General features: G+C 54.7%; 1 protein-coding gene across 1 annotated transcript; it reads right to left on the bottom strand.

Annotated features, from left to right (window-relative positions):
* Nucleotides 1-1141: 1141 nt before the first annotated feature.
* Sdr42e2 (short chain dehydrogenase/reductase family 42E, member 2) lies at nt 1142-18347 on the bottom strand. Its single transcript, XM_047533953.1, has 12 exons — nt 18239-18347; nt 15749-16399; nt 15204-15299; nt 13732-13789; nt 12981-13099; nt 12317-12392; nt 9744-9826; nt 8309-8446; nt 7872-7937; nt 5908-5971; nt 4692-4765; nt 1142-1396 (listed from the first exon to the last, which is right to left on the bottom strand). The coding sequence occupies exons 2-12, from the start codon at nt 16361-16363 to the stop codon at nt 1142-1144; spliced, it is 1644 nt and encodes a 547-aa protein (XP_047389909.1). The 5' UTR covers nt 16364-16399; nt 18239-18347.
* Nucleotides 18348-21220: the final 2873 nt, after the last annotated feature.

Below are 21220 nucleotides of genomic sequence, written 5' to 3' on the forward strand. Positions count from 1 at the left end.
ACCATAATGTGTGTGTGTGTGTGTGGTGTGTACGGATCTATTTGCACTCTGAAATACTGGTATCCACAGTTGATACCAACATGATAGGAAGTGCTATGGAGAGCAGAGTTGGATTAATAAATTCTGTGGTCTTAACCCTTAAAGATGATGGTGATCAACACTACCCCTCATGAACAAGTAGAAACAATACTAAGTCATAAAATACGACCAGTTAAACTCTATTTCCCCATTATAACTATATTGGTATTTTTTTGAGACATTCGATACTTTAAAAAGTTTGTGTTTTTTTTTTTTTTTTCCCCACGGCCTGTCTGGGCATGTGTTTACTATGCTGAATCATCTCCAGAATCATAAACCGGGAAACCAAGAAGTCAAGTTGGGCTGGGCAGAAGGCTGGGTCTCTGGTGTCCCTCCAAGCTCCAGCTCATTTGTGTGAATGAGCGAACCCGCAACATTTGGATGGGGAGGATCACACGCAACGTTCCTAAAATGGGTCTAACCCAAGATTCATGATGAAGACGCCCAGAGGAGCCTGGGAGGCGAGGAGGACACGCTCTCCCAAGAATGCGAACTCTCCACACGCCACCCACTAGCTGACAGCCTGCGGCGGCCAGGCCCCAAGACCCCATCCAGGAGGCGGGGCTGGAAGGGGTGGAGCCAGAGGGAGTGGGCGGGACCAGGGCCGAACTACGACAGGGGAGAAATGTACACAGGAGAAAGGAGCAAGTCCAGTCCCGGAAGGGGAAACTAAAGGATGGACCAAGGCGTAGAGGTGAGGCCAGAAAGTGGGCAGAGGCCGAGCAGGGAAGAATCCGAGGGCGGGCCGGGACTGGCAGGCGCGGGAAGGCCTGGAAACCGAGCAGGCTGTGAGGCTGGGACCGCGTCAGAAACTGGGCCGGGCCTGGGGGAGGAGCCAGAGGCGGGGCCAGGTGCAGAGGGCGGGCCGAGGGCGTGGCCAGGCTCTAGGGGGCGGAGAGAAGGCGTGCCCAGAGCCCAGAAGACAGACAGGGGCGTGGCTAGACCCAAGGGGCGGGGTCAGAACGCGAAGGCGTGGCCAAATCCACAAGGCAAGAAGGGAGAGTACCAGCACTGAGAACCCAGCGTAGACAGAGCTGAGCAGGCACTCCTGTGTGGCTAGAGATCAGAGGTGCTGCACGGTCACCTGCAAAGGCTGCAGGCCTAGGAAGTGCAGGGCAAGGCCAAGCAGGCCAAGGAGAAGCAGCAGCCCGAGCAGCAGGCGCAGGAGCGTCCGCGCTGTGGAGCTGCTGGGCTGCCTGGTCGTGGACTGCAGGTATTGCTCCACAGCGTCAGCGAAGCTGAACTTGTCAGGAGAGTAGCCCAGCTGAGCCCGGGCCTTGGCGATCTGGAAGGTGTGCGTCACTGCCACGCTGTGCACCTGCGGGAGAGGCGGGGCAGCCAAGGGCCGGGCTAGTGGACAGGGCGAGCATCCTCTACCTCAAAGACAGCATAGGGATTGCGCCTCCATCACACAGCGATTTAAAAGGACCCGGCTGTTGTGTCTTGCTCCTGCAGTGTCCTCATGGGCGGAGGTTCCTTTCTCTCTAATGCCTCCATTTTCTTGGAGGGCGTCACCTCCAGGATGACTTCCGCCCTGTTGAATTCTCACCCTATTTAACTCCTAGTCCCTAAGAAGCAAATGGCCCACCTCTGCAGTTTCCGTCCCGGCCTAGCACGGTGCTGAACCTCAGGAGACCCTTGATGCATTCTTGGACACCTGCTGGCAGAAGCCGAGTGCCCTGCCTGTGGCCGGGGTGCCATTCTACCAAAGACATTCTCCAAGAAAGGACCATGGCTTCCTGCACCCAGCAGGATCAACTGTGGTGCAGCGGGCCCCAGCTGCAGACTTCAATCCCTCCCCGCTGATTAACTGAGAATCCTTAAGAGAGGAATTCAATTATGCACAAATGATCACTCTCTAAGGTCTGAGTTGCATTCTCTGCTGCCAGATGGCCTGGGGCCCACAGTCTTCAAGGGTAATAATAACAGCTATCGCGAAACATACTCTGGGTTTGCCCTGGGCTAAGACATGTATGCCTTGTCTCATTTACTCCTCTAAGATGGTACCATCTCCTCTGTGCTTTTTTTTTTTTTTTTTTTTTTTTTTTTAGTGCTGGGGATTGAACCCAGGGCCTTGTACTTGTGAGGCATCCTCTGTGCATTTTTGAAAATTGAAGATCAGAGGGCTTAAGTGACTTGCCCAGGGTCACACAGGAGAGCTACATTCTGGCTCATGTTTTTCCCTGCTGTGCTGGGGTTTGGAGATGCCCTCCTACCTATCTCATTTCTTTCTTTTTCGCTCCCCAGCTGGACACTGGGGAAGGGTCCACCAGGTGCTTGATTGTTGCATGGCACTGAAACAGCCTCTGGGGTCAAGCCCCTGGTCTTGGGCATTTCAGTGGGAGAGGGAAAGAAGCCAGTTCTTGTCCTTTTTTTGTCCCAGTTAGTCAGTTCAGGGATTTGGGGAGGCAGATGTATGCTTATTTTAGCTGAGCTAGTCAATATTCCAGACATATTTATTGAGCACCTATTACACAGGGGTATAGCTGTGAAGGAACAAGGCCCTGCACGCAGTGTTCTCGGAGGTCAGGCTTACGTGTGACCTCCTCCCTGGCTTCCTCAGAGCTGGCTGAGGTGCTCCTTCTGGCTACTGTGGAGTCCCTCATTTCCCTCATCACATGTATTGCGTTTCCTGGTTTGTGATAAGGACAGCTTCCTCTTTAGACTGTGATAACCCTGTCTTCTGACCTCCACTGCTCATAAGGTGCCCGGCACACAGTAGGTGCTCAATAAAAGATAAATCAATCAAAGGCTAAAAATCAAACTGGAAGGCTGGTTGGCGTATCATAGACTGGCCAGCAGAGGGCGCCTGAACCACAGCTGAAAACATTTCCCAGCTAAGACCTTTTGCCCCTGAGCTGGACCAGGAAATCCACCATTTAGACAAGGAGGGGGGCCCAGTTTTTGCCTGACCACAGTCCAGCAGCACCTTGGCTGTTCTTTTGCACTGCCAGGTGTGGTTCCTGATGCACTTTGCAAGCTACGGTTAAGCCTGGAGTCATTTAGGTCTGGGTTTGAATCCCAGACCTAAATTTAAGTGAGTGACCGTGGGCAAGTTATGTGTGTTGTGTCTCATTTCTTTCTCTGCAAATGGACATAACAGAATCTACGACTTACGGCAGCAGTAAAAACGAAATGGCATTGAAGGACTGGGCCCTGCATATCACCACCACGCAATAGAGGGTCTCTATTGTCATTCTCTCTGCTGGTCTGGATGGCTCAAAGGAGAACTCGTAGGTAACTGCTTCATTCTGTGGCACATTCTACACCCTTCACTCCCTCTCCTCACTTCCTGGGTCAGAAAGCTCTAGACCTGGGGTCCAAAACCAATTCCAGTAGGGTGTGACCTTGGGCAAGTCACTGATTCCTCTAATAATGCTCAGTCCCTCACTGTGAGCGGAGAGCATAAGCTTTCCTACTCTAGCAGGGCATCCGAGAGCATCGAATGGGACAGGGGACTGAAGGATTTTTGCAAATAACCTGAACACCAGCTACTGCAGTACTGTTTACAATCTGAATGAAAACAGCCTCCCTTTTAAGCTGTATGTGCCAAGTTAATGTGAAACTGCGTCATTACCAGGCACTTTGGCGCTTGCCTATAATCCCAGCGATTCGGAGGCAGAAGTGGGACGATGGCAAACCTAGTTCTCATCTAGCCTCGGCCACTTAGGGAGGCCCTGTCTTAAAATAAATAAAAAGGGGGGCTGGGGATATAGATCATGGGGCTGGGGACATAGCTTAGTTGGTAGAGTGCTTGCCTCCCAAGCACAAGGTGAGAGAGAGAGAGAGGGAGAGGGAGAGAGAGAGGGAGAGGGAGAGGGAGAAGGAGGAGAGAGGAGAGAGAGAGAGGGAGAGGGAGAGAGAGGGAGAGGGAGAGGGAGAGGGAGAGGGAGAGGGAGAGGGAGGAGAGAGGAGAGAGGAGAGAGAGAGAGAGAGAGAGAGAGAGAGAGAGGGAGAGGGAGAGGGAGAGGGAGAGGGAGAGGGAGAGGGAGAGGGAGGAGAGAGGAGAGAGGAGAGAGAAGAGAGAGAGAGGGAGAGAGAGGGAGAGGGAGAGGGAGGGGGAGAGGGAGAGAGGGTGAAGGGAGAGGGAGGGGGAGAAGGGAGGAGAGAGAGGAGAGAGGAGAGAGAGAGAGGGAGAAGGAGGGGAGGGGAGGGGAGAGGGGGAGAAAGAGAGAGAGAGAGAGAGAGAGAGGGCTGGGTGTGGCTCAGTGGCAGAGAGCCTTGGGTTCAATCTCTAGTAGCACAAAAGTGAACACCCTACCTCACCATTGCTATGAGAATGGTATTCTGCACACAGAATATTCAGGAAGCCTGCACCGTGAGGCTGGACCCCCAGGCTTGGCGTGTGCCCGTGCGTGCGTGCTGAGGCTGGAGGGGTTGGTGGTGGCGCCTGCAGTCTGGCTGGCCAGCCGTGCTGTGTGTGAGTGAGGTACGGGGCTGGACGGGCTCGCTGGCTGGGATGAGTGCAAAGGTCCTGCTACCAGACCCGGCCGGGCGGAAGGGTCTGAGACCCTAGCCAAGTGTCCAGCCGTGCTGTCCTGCTGAGGTGGCAGAGGCGGGAGGGAAGGGAGGCAGTTCAGGGCCCGGGGCCTCCCTGTCAGCTGCCCACTTACCTCGCTTCGAGTGAGCAGCGGGGGGACACTGCAGACAGGCCGCAGGATCAGGTGCAGGTACTCCATCACGGTGGCTGTGGAAGAGGGGCCGGTGACAAGGGGCCTCCCTCAGCGCAAATTCCAGGAGGCCCTCGTGGGGGACGTGGTTTGCTTTGCCAAGGGTCCCTTTGCAAAAGCCATTGGGTTCCTTTGAATGGGCAGTACATGCCGGGTGCCTTGCTGGCTGGGGACCAAGTCACAAATAACTTGTGTGGCAGGAACAGTAAAGACAGAGCTTTTGGGTCAATTTGAGCGCACTCGAAGTCACCTCTGAATCTCTCTCCCCGTCTCTGGGGAGCAGCTGAGAGCATCTCTGTTTTCAGAGCTCCCGGGGGTCTAACCTGCAGCCGGGTGAGCTACAGTCAGCCCACTGGGAACTGGGAATTTGCATCCCATCCTCCCAGACTGCCACCCGCTGCGGCTGGAGGTCAGCAGTGTCAGTCACTGAGGTAGTGCTGCACGTGAGAAGTCACTCTGCGCGTGTCCAGGAGGACACGTTTGCAAATGATTTAAACACAGCAGATTCAGCCACAGGTGGGTCAGGAACACAGCCATTTGTGACTTGAGGGCCACCTGTCCCCTCGGGCTGATCACTGCATGCCTGATGCCGGCTCCACATTCCAGCTGGAAGGAGGCCAGCAGAGGGCACGGGGGTGGGACAGAGGACAGCACTCTGTGGAGAACGGGAGTGGGCGCGGGGACTGATCTTCAGGATGAGCAGGAGAATCTAGGGTCAAAATGGAGCTTCTGCATGTCCCAAAGCCACCCTCACTTCAAGGTGACCTTGGGGAGGGGCAACTCCAGGGCTCCCTCTCCCCCTGACTGGCATGTCTCCCAGCACGGGCTACAGGGAACCAGTTGTACCTAGGTGTGAATTTGTCCCCTCTGTGGCACCCAGAGGGTCGGTAGCCTCTCAGCGTCTTTACTGTGGGCTCAGTCACATCGGACTTGCAAGTGGCTTGGGTTTAAACGAGCCCAGGTCCACGGGAGGGAAGTGAGGTGCCTGTGGAGCTAAACTTAGAGGCCTGACTTGTTCCGGGGCAGGGCAGGGCGTGGCTCACCTGCAAGGCCTCGTCAAGTCCTGTGCCCTTCATACCTCGGCAGCTCACTCCCTCGCCCTGGCCCTGGCCCCGAGTTTCAGATAAGGTAAAGCACTCGCACGTGGGGCTTTCCTTACCTGCCAGGTAAACCCAGGAAGTAGGCACCTGGATCCATGGCTGGCGGTACCCCAGCTTCTCAAACTGCAAGGGAACATGGCCCGGAATGAGACAGGTTGCCCACCTACTCCTCCTACCTTCTGCTCGCAAAAGACCCCACAGCCAGCTCCACGCCTGCGGAGGTCTTGAAATGAAATCGCTCCTTGGTCTGCACAACTCGAGTAATTGAAGGCATGGGAGGGGTTTAACCCGGGATCATTCACATCATCTAATTATTATTTACATCTGCCCACGCCTGGAGACACTCCCAGGTACTGAAGTCAGAGTTCACATAATTCTCTATTAAAGGGAAGAAAAAAAAGAAAAACCAAAAAACAGCGAGTGTGTGGGAGGTGGCTGGACTTGCAGGAAGGGAAGGGCTGGCCGAGAGACCAGCACAACAACTCTCCAAGTCAGAGAGACCAAAACCGGCTGGCAGGGTGGGAGAAGCCCTCTTGCGCTGTTGGGGAGGTGGAAAATAGTGCCGCCATTTTGGAAACCAGTCTGGCAGTTCCTCTAAAAAAGATGAAACAGACTTTCCATGTAGCCCATTCCAGGTATGTATGAAAGCATAACAAAGTATAATAGAAATGTGTACTCGAATGTTCTTTGTTCTATTCATAACATTTCAAAAGTGGAGGAATCCAAATCTCCATCAACTGATGAATGGCCCAAACAGGCTGGGTCTAGCCACAGAATGGAGGATTCTGGCAATAAAAAGGAATGAGCTGGGCATGGTGGCACATGCCTGTAATCACAGTGCTCAGGAGGCTGAGGCAGGAGGATCACAAATTCGAGGCCAGTCTCAGCAATGTAGCGTGGTCGTAAACAACTCAGTGAAATCCTGGCTCAAGATAAAAAATAAAAAGGGCTGAGGATGTGGCTTAGTGGTTAAGCGTCCTGGGTTCAATCCCTGGTACCCAAAAAATAAAATGAAGTATTAACGTGATACATGCCACAACACAGTTCAACCTTGAAAACTAAGTAAAAGAAGTCAGACACAAGTGGTCACATACTGAACCTTCCATTTATATGAAATGTCCAGTATGGGCAGACATAGAGAGACAGAAAGATCTGTGGTTGTCTGGGGCTGGGGGTGGTGGGTGGGAGTGAAGGTCAGTGGTTGTGGGTTTGTTTTCTTTGTTTTGATTTGTCCAGGATGACAGGCCATTCTGAATATACTAAACCCACTGAGTCGCATGCTTTAAACGAGTGAATTGCATGGTTTGTGAATTATATCTCAATAAAACTGTTACTGAAAACAAACCAAAAGCTCTGAGTGGCCCAGGAGCTGAGGATAAGGCAACTCCTCTGTGGGCACACTCAGGCAGCCTTTTGCCACAGTCTGAGGGCAATTCTGAGGAGGGCACCTGTGAGCCAGAGGATGCACACTCCAACCTGGGCTTCTGGTCTACCCCTTCTGGGCAGGCTAGGCCCCCGGAAGTCAGTGGGCTGCTGGGATTGGCAGCTGAGTCCTCAGAGGGGCACCAGCACCAGACACCTTCCTTTGTGCCTTGGTCCCTTGTACAGACCTCCTCCAGTGCCCCCGCAGGTGGGATGGTGGATTACCAGCAAAGTCCCACAGGTGGGCTGCGGGTGTGCTCGGTGGCAGAGCATGGCCTAGCATGTGCAAGGGTCCTGCGGTGGTCCCCAAGCATGTGCAAGGGTCCTGCGGTGGTCCCCAGCACCACAGAACGTGAAAATCCATGGGCTCGAAGCCAACATAAACCAGGAGCAAGCTGGACAGGACTGTGACCAGCTGGGTGAATACACGGCCCTCCCCAAGGCAGCCACCCAGCTCCAGCTCCAAGGTCACCCAGGGGACTGTGTGGCCATAGCTGGTTTGAAACGTGAAATCTGACTTTGTAGAAGCAGTAGAGACGATGGGGAGACACAACAGGATTGCGGATTGTCACCCTGGGAAGGGGTGGGCCTCAAGACCTACCAGTGGTGCCATCCATTCAAAGAGGTTGACGCTGTCCCCGTCATTGATGTAGTAGGCCTGCCCGCTCTGGGGGGACACAGGATGGGAGGCAGTCAGGCTCCTGCCATCTGCTGACCCCACCCTTTCCAATGGCTCCCAGCATCCCCTCGAGGTCTTGAGCAGCCCTCAGGCCTGGGGACAGACCTGAGCCGCTCCCTATGAATTCTGGGGCCACCCTGCTGTGTGATGCCCACGGAGTCACCTAACCTCTCTGTACCTTAGTTTCATTTCTGAAAACCAGGGAGGTAATAATAAATCTCCTCTTGGGCTGCTGTGAGGGCTCAGCGTTTGGTGGCTGTCATTTTGGAATCAACACCGACCTCACAGGATCGTTGTGAAGGGATGGTCATGCTCTCTGAGTACCCCCGCCCCACCCCAGCAACCCCGCGGAGACTCACGGCCGCGTAGCCCTTGGCCGCGGTGAGGGCCTCTGCCGCCAGCACGTGAGCCTGCACCAGATTGCGCACGTGGACCCAGTTCATCCGTGCCCTGCGGTCCCCAAATCGGAACACGAACAGCCTCCTCTTGATGTGGCCCTGGCGCAGGACAAAGGGCAGTGAACTCAGGCCTCATCCGGAGAGGCTTCACAGTCCCCTGGATGCCCACGGCTCCCTTGGATGCCAGGTCCCTCGCCCCGCCACCTCCACTCGGCTGGGGACGGCGGCCGGCACCACCTTTGACGTCCCCACCTTCTGTCAGACCCCACCTCTGACCCCTCAGCAAATCCAGGCGGCCCTGCTCTTCAGATCTACCCAGAATCTGGCTACTTCTCACCCTGACTGCCACCCCGTCGCCCACCTGGACACCGACCACAGCTGCTTCTGGACCCAAGAAGCCCTTCCTGGTCAGGCCCAGCCACTCGGTGCCTCTGCCACCCACCGACCGATGTCTGTGGCTTACCATCTGCCTCCTGTGCGGGAGCGGAAGCCCCACGGGGCAGGAATCACCTGCTTTGTTCACTGATCTGTCTCAAATCTAGAACAGTCCTGAACCCACAGAGGAGCCCGGCAAATGTTTGTCGAATGAATAAATGGAGGGATGAGGGAAGGAGTCACTGGGTTGACTCGCATGCCCAAGAACCTGGCCAGCTTAGGAGACAGAAGAGAGTCGCGAGACCAGCCCGGGACGCCCCACGCCGCAGCGTCACTTTCCGCGTCCCCTAGTGTCACTTTCCGCGTCCCCTAGTGTCACTTTCCGTGTCCCCCGGGGTCTGCCTCGCCCAGATCAGACTCAGCCACAGGAACCTCTTCCTGCCGCCAGGACCGCTCTCATTTCTAGCTTTGTGTCCCAGCTGCCTCCTGCGCCTGGTCTACGGTCTCCCTACCACCCCAGGCCCTCCGTCCATCCCTCGTTCTCTTTGCACATAGCACAGGTTACTTCCTCCAGGAAGCCCTCCAGGGCCTCCCTTCCTGGTCATTTTTCGTGTCCATCTACACAGCCCGTACCGTGCGGAAGCTGTAAATGTGGTGTCTGTCGCTCTGAGTGGGCTGTGAGCAATGTGAGGCCCCAGCTCCCAGCCTTTTCTAGAGAAGGTTTTCTGCAGAAGACCCTCGTACGCCAGCGTGAGATGACCCAGCCCTCAGGGGCCCCACGTGCGAGTGGGGGCAACAGGTTCCCCCGTCTCCCCGACTCAGGCCTAGGCCTGCCCCGCACACACGAGGGCTCTGCCTGAGGGGTCCGTGAACTGTGGGTCATGGGCATCTCCCAGAAGCGAGGCTCCCTGGCTCAGGACACTGCTGCAGCCCAACGTGTGACCGCACGCAGGGGGCCCTTCGCTGTGCTCACCAGCCTGACGCCCTCTGCCCGAGGTCCCGGGAGGCTGGGATGACATACCGCCACGCGGGGTAGGTGCCTCTGCTCTTCAGGGCCGTAGATCCCTGGGGGCCGCAGCACACAGGTCCGAAGGATACCCCCTCCTAGGACGCCGGGAAGGACGGTCAGGAGATCCGGGAGGAGCCGCCCAGCAGGGAGGGGAGGCACAGTACTGTCCACTCCTCCTGGCCCTTCTCTGGCGTGGTAAGGCCCGTGTAGACCATCCTCTGCCCCGAGTAGCCCACCTTCCTGTGGGAGACCCTCTCTCTCTGCGAGGTCTTGGGGGGCTACCCGTCTAGAGGGTGGCCTTGGGAGTCTTTCAGCCAGGAGCAACGCTCAGAATCATCTCCACCAAGACCCCCGCCTAGAAGACCCACCCTAAGGAGACGGGTCTTCGGCTCCTGCCACCCAGGTCCTTGAACTGCCCCGACTCTGTCCTTTTTAAGACCTGCTGGCTGTTTTTCTGGAAATCTGCTTTCTAGAAGATTTGCCTCATTCTTCCAACCTAAGTTCCCTCTCCCCACGCGTAAGCCAGGGCTGGCGTCTCTGCATCATAACCAAACACCCTGGCGGCTACCTCTCCCAACGTCCTCGCTTGACAATGAGGCCCAGTGTGGCCCCCCAAAAGAGACGCCCGCATTCCAGAACCTGCAAAGGTGACCCTATTTGGAAAGAGGGTCTTTGTAGTTGTCCTTAGGATGTGAAGATGAGATCATCCTGTATTGTCCAGCTGGGCCCTAAACTCAATGACGAATGTCCTTGTAAGAGATACTCAGAGAAGAGGCAGAGGAGAGGTGGAGGCCATGTAAAGACGGAGGCCAGCTGGTGTTCTTTTTTTCTCCTTTAGGTTCTGGGGATTGAACCCAGGGGCTCTTAACCACTGAGCCACATCCCCAGTCCTCTTTTATTTTTTATTTTGAGGCAGGGTCTAGGGCCTTGCTAAGTTGCTGAGGCTGGCCTTGAAGTTACAGTCCTCCTGCCTCAGCCTCCTAAATTGCTGGAATTACAGGCACACACCACCGTGCCTCACTAGGGCAAGAGTTCTGCAGTCACAAAACACGGAATACCTGGGACCACCAGAAGCTGGAGGAGACGGGGAAGGGTTCTCCCCCTGAAGCTCCAGAGGGAGGCGGCCCAGCTCATACCTGGATTTCAGGATTCTGGCCTCTTTCTGTTGTTTCAAGACTCCAGGTTTGTGGAAGCCCAGAGGACACTAACATGCTCAGGGACGGGAGGACACAACTGCATTGAGGCTGAGCTGGGACCTACACATCTCAGACTCTGCCACCAGGACCAGGGTCCTCTGTGCCTCTTTAGAGGGACCAACTTGGGTAGTAGGGAGTGGAAGTCACCCAGGGTGAACGTGGCTGAACTCCTGGAAGGCAGGTGTCAGGTGAGCTGTCCTGTAAACAGCCTGCAGCCACATTTAAACTCTGGTCCCCGAGGCACGGTAGAGGGAGGTCAGGTTGCAGCTGACGTGGCCAGTGGGGCACTGGGCAGCCATGTCACAGAGGGCCGGGCCCAGGGTATCCATGACGCTCCTGACCATGGCAAGCTGGGGATGCTCGTATAAATAATTCTCAGCCAGAGGATTAGGTGTCTGGCATGCAGGTTGTGGCTGACCAGGGAGGTCCCAGGTACAGAAGAGAATTCAGTCGCCTGGGGTCAGAAAGCATCCATGGACGTTCCCACTGGGGCCAGAGGTGGAGGCCTGATTGGCCTCTGCAAGGTAACGGGCTAGGGAACATTTTAGGAGCCCATTCATCAGGACCCACTCTTCTGAGCCTAACGCACAGTACAGGTTAAGCCCAGGCTCTGGCATAGACTCCCCTGCAGTTCAAATTCCACCTCAACAACTTCCCAATAGTGTGACCTTGAGTTAAGCCAGTGCTCAGTCTCCGTTTCTCACCTGCAAACTGGAACTAATGATTTCAAGTATCCCTTGCTCCCCACACCCACTTGGCTCCCATGTTTGGATGGTTTGGATCACAAAGGGAAACCAAGTTATCTGAGTCTCTTTAGTTTCAGAATTTCAGAAAGCTTCCAGAGTTTTTTGCATATAAAATTAGCAGGCAAAACAGGGCCTGGCATGTAGTAAGCACTCAATAAATGTGGACTATTCATGTTCTGTTGTTATTTCTCTATAACCAGAAGAGAGAATGCAGTAAGGTAGCAGTGGTAGATTTTTCTGGAAAGATATTGAAGGTTAAACTTTAAGGTTCTTTCCTTTGTGCAACCCTGCCACAGAGCTCAGCTCATTCTATATTTAAATTGTTGTACTCTTTTGTCTAAAGGGGACCCCTACACCTGGATCCACTCCTATGAGAGAGAAAAGAGAGCTGGCCTTGGTTTAGCCCCAGCCTCCTCCCCACCAGATGGTGAGCACCGTGAGGGCAGAGGCTGGACCTCTTTTGAGGCTGCCTCCCTGCAGGTCAGACACAGCAGGTGCTCGGGATGCTTTGAATGATGAAAAGCCAAGGCCCTGGGGACTGTCCCTTGGAAGGAAGGCAGGTCCAGATGCATGCCAGCTAAAACCGCAATCACACGTGTACTTCAGGGCTCGTGTGGGTGCTGAGAGCAGGCCCCTGGCTCACCTGGGAGCGGTGTCCCGTTGGCCATGAGGGTCAACTGGTCGGCGATGGCTTTGGTTCGGGAGTAGTGGTCCAGGTGCTGCCGGAGGACAGAGAACAGAGCCGCAGGACCCGGTCAGTGCCGCTGGCAACGCCTGGCCAGCCTGGCCAGCCCCAGGCTACGCCCTGCCCTTCAGGTGTGTAGGTTGGGTCTGGGCCCTGGCCCCGCCCACCGTGCCCCTGGCCCTCTGGGGGGCACCTCCCTCCAGAGGCAGAAGCAGAGGCGCTCTAGGTGCCGAGCAGTAAGACAACCAGGGCACCTGGACTCAGGAGGCGCCTGCCAGCCCCATGTCTGCCCCGTGACGCGGATGCCGGTCACACGTTGGATGCGTTACTCGTGTCGTCCTTTAGTGTTCCCGTGATGTTTTCACACTCATGATCTCACTTCCTGCCCTCCATGACCCCTGGTAACCATCGTCACCAGATGAAGAAACGGAAGTTCAGAGTGGTGAAGCCACTTGTTTAGGGCCACACGGGTCAAAAGGGGCTGGGGCTCGAGGCCAGTGGACAGGGCTTGAGCTGCCCAGTTTTGCATCCCTTCCTGCTGGGACTTGCCCTGGTTCCACCCGCCCTCAGGGCTACGGGTCCCAGGTCCGCTGCCCCACCCGCCTCTCCTGGAGGTCAGTACCTGGTCCAGTGGGAAGTATGGCACAGAGTCCTCATTGCCCTGCTCTATGGGCTTCCCGCCAAATGCCACGTTGACGGTGCTGGTGTAGATGAGCCTCGGGACCCTCCGGCGGACACAGACTGCAGTGAGGGATGTGACACGCAGGGCTGAGTGAGCGCAGACGGGCAGGTGCCCGCAGGCGAATCCTCTGGCCTCCACCCCGTCTTCAACACACGCCCGACCCCAGGCCCTCCCAGAGTCCAGAGCTGCTCAGGAGGGAAGGCTCCCCCTGCAACTTGGGGGGCCGAGGCCTTGCTCCCTGGGCCCCTGGGGGCCAGGCCTGCTCGTTCCTCCTTCCCAGTGTGGCTTTGCCCCCCTGAGCCACCCTGCCAGCGACAGGTCAGAAGAAAGTCTCACTCAGTGGGGACACAGAAAAAAAGACACTCCAGAATGAGAAAGAAAGTCAAGGTATAGGACAAGGCAGGCGGGCCCCAAGGGCTCAGGTGCGGGCCTTCCACTCGGGGGTCAGTGACCCGTCTTCCCGCCCTCTCGGCCCTCTGTGTCCCCACCACACTGACATTCCCATGCAGGGCCCGGCAGGTCTGCACACAGGAAGGACATGCTGCCCACAGGCCCTTACTAGGCAGGCAGGGCGAGGCCAGGAGGGTCCTGCCTCTGTCCCCCAACCCTGCCCCCCAGCAGCTGGGCCTGTGGCAGGGAGCGAGAGAGAAGGAGGAGACCACGGCTGGGCACACTCGCTCTGAGCGCCTACCATCGATCACTAGTTTGGTGCCTCCGACATTTATAGATTCAATCTGCTCTTTTTGCAGCTAAAAGACAAGACAGGAGTGGAAGTCATGGTCCTGTCTCCTACCTGGTCCCTGAGGCCAGAGTCTGAGCTGAGGGACAAGCAGGGGAGAGGGACAGTAGAAAGGCCAGCTGGGCACCCACACTGCTGTGGGCGGGGATCCTGAGAGGCCCACGGCAGTGTAGGGGGCCGGCTCTGCACTACCTCCCAGGGTGGCCAGGGGAGGTTCTGTCCCCACCCAGTCCTCAGCTCTGTCATCTGCAGAGTAAGGGCTGACCCTTCGGTGGTTACTGGGATTGGCCCAAAATAGGTTGGATCTTTTTTTTGCTTCTGAAGTCTCAGTTTCCTTCTCTGTAAGATGGACTTAGCAATACTGTCCATCATAGTCACACTGGGGTGTAAACACCCGGAACAGTCTGCAGTGGCAGCTCCCCATGAGCCAGAGCCAGGGCAAGAGCTTTACCATCCCCACTCTCATTTAATCCTTATAAAATCATCAAGAGGTAGGTTCCATATTTATTCTTAGCTGGGCATGGTGATGCACGCCTGTAATCCCAGTGATGCAGGAGGCTGAGGCAGGAGGATCACAAGTTCGAGGACAGCCTCAGCAATTTAGCAAGGCTCTTAGCAACTTGGCAAAACCCTGTCTCAAAATGAAAAATAAAAAGGGCTGGGGATGTGGCTCAGTGGTTAAGCACCCTGGGTTCAATCCCTGCTACAAACAAAACCAAACAAAATGCCCCAAACTATATTTATTCTAGTTGCAATAGATTTTGCTTAATAAGTAACACAACTACAAGGTTAAAAATAATTCACACAGGGCCTGAGGATGTGGCTCAGTGGAATTGCCTATGTGTGAGAGGCCCTGAGGCCCTGGGTTCCATCCCTAGCACTAACAATAACAACAAAGACAATTGAAGCAGTATAAAGGCATAAACAATGAAGAGGAAGTTTTCTCCAATCCCTGATTCCAAGTCTTCCTTTTCCCTCCCCAGAGGTAATTGCTATTAACAGTTTTGTGTATGTTTATAGAGATAATCTATGCTTATAAATATCAGCATATACGCCTGTGCATTTAAATAAACATTAATCCTACCATTTTTTTTTAAAAAGCCAACAAAATACCAAACACTGTTTTCCACCTTGGAGATTGCTCTGTGATGAACACATTCTGAGCCACCTCATTTTTTTGAATCACTGTGTGGAATTTCATTTGTGTGAATGCAAGACAACTTATTTAAAGAGTCCCCAACTGATGGGCATTTAGGTTATCTCCAGGGTTTTAAGTGAAGTCATAAATATGCAAATAAGTATAATTTCTGATCAAAGGGTCTCGGTATGTTTTGGTAGAGACTGTCACATGGCTCTCTGAAGAGGTCGTAACGTAACCTGTAGACACACCTGTCTAACCCCAGGTATGCCTGGCAGGGCCTCACCTTCTCAGCACCGGACATTCCATAGGAGGCCACGTGAAAGACACAGCCCACCCCTTCCAAGGCGCGGTACAGGGCTTCCTCATCTCGGACATCAGCCTAAACAGAGACAAGAAGGGGTAGGAGGTTCAAGTCCAAGGCCAACTCAAATAATAACTTTGCATCTTTCCAGGTCCCAGAACCTGCCCCTGGCCAACATCTTCAGGGTCAGGAAAGACTGGTGGGCAGGGTTTACTACATGAGTCCACAGTTCACCCTCTTTATCACTCGTCCCCGTTCATAAGGGTCCCAGGGGCTGGCTGGGTGTTTCTCTTGCACTGTCTCATCAAGCCCCCTGAGAGCTTGTGAAATGGATACTATTACTGTCCCCTTTCTGTGGAGGAGGACACTGAGGTCCAGGGATGTGGAGCCTCGTGACCACACTGCCCAGCTGGGAGGTAAAGGAGGTGAAGCTGGAGCTCAAACAGCCTGGCTCCAGAGCCTGAGACCTCACACCCAGCCCTGTCCCCACCACCACCACGGGGCCCCCAGTGACCCCATCCTTGCACCTGGATGAACTCAGTCCCTGGGGACAGTTCCCACTGGGGTCTGCGCAGATCAAGCAGGATGACAGAAGTGCCACTCTTGGCCAGGCTGGTACCCAGGCTGAAGCCCAGGTAGCCTCCTCCTCCTGTCACCAGAACCTTCTGCCTGGGGGCCTGAGTAGGTTTGGGTTGAGTCTTCTGCTGCAGTGCTGGTGCTGGGGTTGTTGACTCGCTGGGTTTGGGTCCAGTCCCAGACCCTCGTCTGGGCCCAGTCCCTGGTGATGGTGCAGCTCCTGGCCCGGGTACTGACCCAGCTCCTGGCCCAGGTCCCAGGACAGCACTAGCGCCCAGTCCAGGCCCTGGAACCACACCAGCTCCCAGCCCAGGCTCTGGAACCACACTGGGCCCTTGAGCAGCACCAGCTCTTGGCCCAGGCCCCAGAACCACACCAGGCCCTGGTCCAGGCCCTACAAGAGCACCAGGTCCTGGTCCAATCCCTGAACCAGGCCCTACACCAGACCCTACACCAGACCCTGGACCTGAGAGCCCTCCCCAGGCCTGGCAGACGGGGCAGGTCTTCTCGCCCTGGCCTGCGGCTTTGCAGGCCTCTGGGGAGGAGCCTGTGGAATTGGGCTTCATCCTCTACAGAGCCATGCAGGCCAAGAAGTGGTCCACCTGTGGAGAAGGAAAGAAAGAACATTCTAGAGCTGTCTCCAGTCACACACAACCTCAGGAACTTCCAGGGTAGTTGCTCCCTCCCACAGAGAGAGACACTGAGGCCCAACGTCACACAGCATGACTGAGATTTATGCCAAGCATTCCTGACTTCCTACCCCTTCCTTAAAATCCCAGTTCCCATGGCTGGGATATAGCTCAGTTGGTAGAGTACTTGCCTTGCAAGCATAAGGCCCTGGGATCAATTCCCAGCACCACCAAAAAAAAAAAATTTCCCAGTTCCCAGGTAGTACCAGAGAACGAGTACTTTCTCTCTGGGGAGATGGGGAGGCTTCCTGGAGGAGGAGGAGGAGGAAAAGGAGAAGGATCCAGAAGGGCTCAGTGCCCTGGAAACTCCTGCACGACTCTGAGCGCTGTGCCACCCCTGTGCTGCCACCTGCCACTCTGGTTCTCTCAGACCCCCACGGTGCAGGTGGCTGACAGCACAGGGGCTTCCAAGCTCTAGACCTCAGGTGAGCCAGGCTGTCCATCACTGTTACCATTATCAACCCCTCCCACCCCACTGGGGGAGGAGGCTGGACCAGAGACCAGGCAGACAGGTCCTGTGGGCACCAGGCCCCGTGACTACAGACGGCTAAGTCTCTGCCCTGTATGACCCACACTGGCTGCAGGAAAGAGCAGGGGCACTGAGTGACTGCCTGATGATCCCCAGGGTTCTTGCGGGTGGTGTCCCAGGGCAGGGATTCACAGCTTTTAGTCTCTTGTCACTGCCTTGTTGGCCAAAGTTCTGGGGAAGGGATTCGACCCTGCCCCATAGGAACAGAAGCAGTCATGGGTTTAACAGGGTGGGAACATCTTGAATCACAGTCATCCCAGAGAATGGGCCTAATTCTCCCACAGCCCCAGAGTGGAACCCCCCACTGCCCAGGCCTAGAGGCCTCTGTTCTGGGGAAGGATCTGTGAGAGCAGAGCTGTATCTCCACCCTAAATAACTTTATGTGGCAAAAGCTGGGATCAGCTTCAAGTGCCTCCCCCACACCCACCCTTTGGTATCAGGGATTGAATCCAGGGGGATTAACACCCCCAGCCTCTTTTATTTCTCCAGACAGAGTCTCGGTAATTTCCTTAGGGTGTAAATTGCTGATAGAGTGCTTTTGAACTTGGGATCCTCCTGCCTCAGCGTCCCAAGCTGATGGGATTACAGGTGTGCACCACCACGCTCAGCTTCAAGTGCCCTTTTGCTGGGGGTGCCTTTGGGCAAGATCCTTAACACCTCACTACGCCTCGCTATTCACAGCCGCAACAGGGGCCCAAATGACCCTGGCTGCTCGGTCTTCCTCACAAGGTAGTCCGAGGGAGGGAACTGAGGCCAAAGCGTTTGCAAACCACTAGATTACAAGGGGCAGAAGATTTTGCGCCTAGAGCAGTAGACACGAAGGCCGCCAGGAAACGGCTGCCGAGCAAATGAAACCACCCTGGCCAGTCCAGTGCCGGGCAGTGCTATGGCCAAGCGCGCGGCTGACCCCCAGACACAGCCGCCTCTGATTCTCCTGGAAGTTTGTCCAGAGAGGGAAACTGAGGCCCAGCGAACACTAGGGAACTGGGATGAATTATCCTAAATGTCTCAGCAGAAATCCAGGACCACGGGGACCCCAGAGTGGGGTTTGGTGAAAGGGCAGGGAGCGTGGGGACCGTCCCCGGGCGCGTCGACCTCCTGGTGGCGGGGAAGAGCGCGACCCCACGCGGAGGGCAGCCCGGGGGCGCACCGCTCGCTCTTCCTCCTCGCCCTCCTCCCCGGCCGGGCCCGCGCCGTCGCTGGCCGCGCCCGGCTGCGCTCACCTGGCCCGGGCTCCCGCGGCGCTGCGTGCTCCCTGCGCGGCTCGGGTCTCCGCGCCAAGCCGGGCGCCGCCTGCGCAGCACCTGCTCCGGAGGGCGGGACAGGGCGTGGGGACCGCCCCGCCGGCTCCCTCCACCCCCGGGAACACCTGCGTCCCGCAAGGCGGCGCCCGCAGTGCAGGCTCCGCGCAGCCCAGCCGGGTGAAGTGGCCCGCGCTTCTGGTGGCGAAAGGGCGCAAAGGCGCTGCGTGCCCGGCGCTATCCTGCTGCACAGCCCTCCCAGAACCCCGCGGAAGGGCGTTTCCTCTCCACCAACCCTCCGCTCTCTGACTTGTTCGCCGTCGTTCAGCCTTCCTTCCTTCCTTCCTTCCGTTTGGCATCCCACCTATTCTTCCATCTCTTCATCCATTCTGAATTCCATCCATCTACTCATCTCTTTACCCCTCCATTCATCTGCTCCTCCATCTTTTCATCTGTCTGCATCTGCCCAAGCTTCCACCCCTTCACAAATCCATCTTGTCTTCAGTCCACCTTCCACCTATCCATCCAGTCTTCCATTCATCCACCCATCCTTCCACCTCCTGTCCATTTACACAGTGACAGGGACTGAGAGCTGTGATCACCTTGGTCTGAAGAAGGTGATTGAAAAGTCTCCACTATATGAACATGCTCCGTGGGCACAGGTGTGGGAAGAGAAAAACAAAACCTTGGCTTTCTCATGCTACCTGCTGGATGGCAGGACGTCTGGGTTAATCCTCAAAACTTTAATTTTTTTTGTTGTTTATGTGGTGCCGAGGATCTGACCCAGTGCCTCACACATGCTAGGCAAGCGCTCTACCACTGAGCCACAATCTCAGCCCCTGTTTTAGCCCAATTTTAGAGATAAGGAAACAAGCTCAGAATAGGAGCTGAGTGTGTGTTGGGTACAGGCCAGGGGTGTTTAAATCTAGGTTTTGCCACTTTCTGCGTCTTTGGACAACTATGAGGCTTAGTTTCCTTGTCTGCAAACTGGAGATGATGTGTTTTATACATGTGACCTTGTGAGCCTATTAGTTAAGATGAGGTCATAGTAGAGGCTCCTGCTCAATATGATCGGTGTCAAAAATAAAGAGGCTCACAAGGTAGAGAATATGCGAACTTCCAAGCACCAGTGCCTGTCCACTTGATGCTGTACCAGTGGCCCCTGTAACCACTCTAGGAGAGACTGCGAAGCAAACCCAATTTCTCTGCTTATTCACTTCCCAAGCCCCAGTTTCTGGTGCACCTTTCTATGCACAAAGACCAGCCTCTTCCTCTCTATCCAGAAGGACCAGAGAACTAACTCATCTTCCCGAGTGCCGACTGCTGGTGCCGCCTTGCATTGAGAAGTACTGATACCACCACAGCTGTGGTGGGTTGCATTGTGTCCCCTGCAAAACTCCTATGCTCACGTCCCAGCCCGAGCGCATCGGAATGTGACCTTATTTAGAAATAGAGTCGCTGCAGATGTAATTAGTTAAGATGAGGTCATAGTGGAGGCTCCTGCTCAATATGATCGGTGTCAAAAATAAAGAGGGAAAACTGGGTCCAGACATGCGCACAGGAGAGCCTCCTGTGAAGACCGGAGCTCTGCTGTCATGAGCCAGAACCATTAGAAGTAAGAAGCCGGGAAGAGATCTTCCCGGGGCCTTGGCGGGGAGTGTGCCTCTGCTAGTGGGTACCTCGACCTGGGACTGCCAGACCCAGAACTGGAGGCACTATCTTTCTTTTGTTTCAGCACATTTGGTTTGCAGTGCTCGGTTATGACAGTTCAAGCAAACTAATACGACCTCTGTCGGCCGGCATTTAGAGAGATCCCCCAGAATGGCAGCTACGATTGAGCAGCCTGAGACCCCTGGCATCAGGGGTTGTGCTCACCATTGTCTTGCTGGGCACAACACAGAGCCTGGCCAAAGTAGGAGCTTGTCAAGACTTTGTAAACTGAGTGTTTTTAAATAACTTGACAAATTTTTACACACACACACACACACATACCCATATATCACCACCACAGTGGATTGAATTTCTACCCTCTAAATACCTCACAATGGGGATCACATTTCAACACACAAAACCTTGAGGGACACACTCAAACCATATCCAAACCATGAATATCCCAGTCATATCCCAATGTCATTACCACGCAGACCAAGATACAGAACATTTCCAGCACCCCAGAAGTTCCCTCTGTGGCCCCCACAGGGTGACCACTAATCTGACTTCTATCCCCAACATTTAGTTTTTCCTGCTCTTTAACTTCCTGTAAATGCAGTTGTACACTATGTACTCTTTTATGTCTGGTTTCTTTGGTCCAGCGTTGAGATTGGTGCATCCTGTTGAACACAGCTGTAGTTCATGCTCTTTCTATTGATGCATATGTGCACAAATGCACCACAATTTATTTGCTAATTTGATGGACATCTGGGTTGCTTCCATTTGGGGAATCCTACAAATAAAACCATTATAAACCTTTTTGTGGGGCTGGGGTTGTGTCTCAGTGGTAGAGCACTTGCCTAGTATGTGTGAGGTACTAGGTTTGATTCTCAGCACACATACAAATAAATGAATAAAATAAAGGTCTATCTTAACAACTAAAAATTACATTCTTGCATATGCCTTTGGTTGACCATATGTCTTCATTTCTCTGAGCAGAATTACTGGGTCATAGAGTACACATGTGTTTTCCTTGAGTAGAAATTGCCAAATGGTTTTCCAAAGTGGTTGAACCAATTTACACCCCCTCACCCGCAGTCAGGTAATGTGTGAGCATTCCACTCACTTGCTCCAAACCTCGATATTGTCCTTTTTGGTTTTAGCCATTCTAGTGGGTGTGTAATGGATCTCACTGTGGTTTTAATTTGCTTTTCCATGGCAGGTAAGATTGACCAGCCCCTTTACATACACCTGTTGTCCATCTGTGCTTGCTTGAGTCTTTTGTCCATTTTTAAATATTAAGACATCTATCTT

Source organism: Sciurus carolinensis, chromosome 18 (assembly GCF_902686445.1).
Source record: "Sciurus carolinensis chromosome 18, mSciCar1.2, whole genome shotgun sequence".
NCBI classification, from domain to species: domain Eukaryota; kingdom Metazoa; phylum Chordata; class Mammalia; order Rodentia; family Sciuridae; genus Sciurus; species Sciurus carolinensis.

What these genes read in the sequence shown, in the direction of transcription:
- Sdr42e2 (XM_047533953.1), bottom strand. Translation starts at nt 16,363, where the DNA reads ATGAAGCCCAATTCCACAGGCTCCTCCCCAGAGGCCTGCAAAGCCGCA. An exon ending in CAGGGACTGAGTTCATCCAG is followed by an intron (nt 15,300 to 15,748) that starts GTGCAAGGATGG and finishes GTCTCTGTTTAG; the next exon opens with GCTGATGTCCGAGATGAGGA. An exon ending in CGCTGCTCACTCGAAGCGAG is followed by an intron (nt 1,397 to 4,691) that starts GTAAGTGGGCAG and finishes CCTCTCCCGCAG; the next exon opens with GTGCACAGCGTGGCAGTGAC.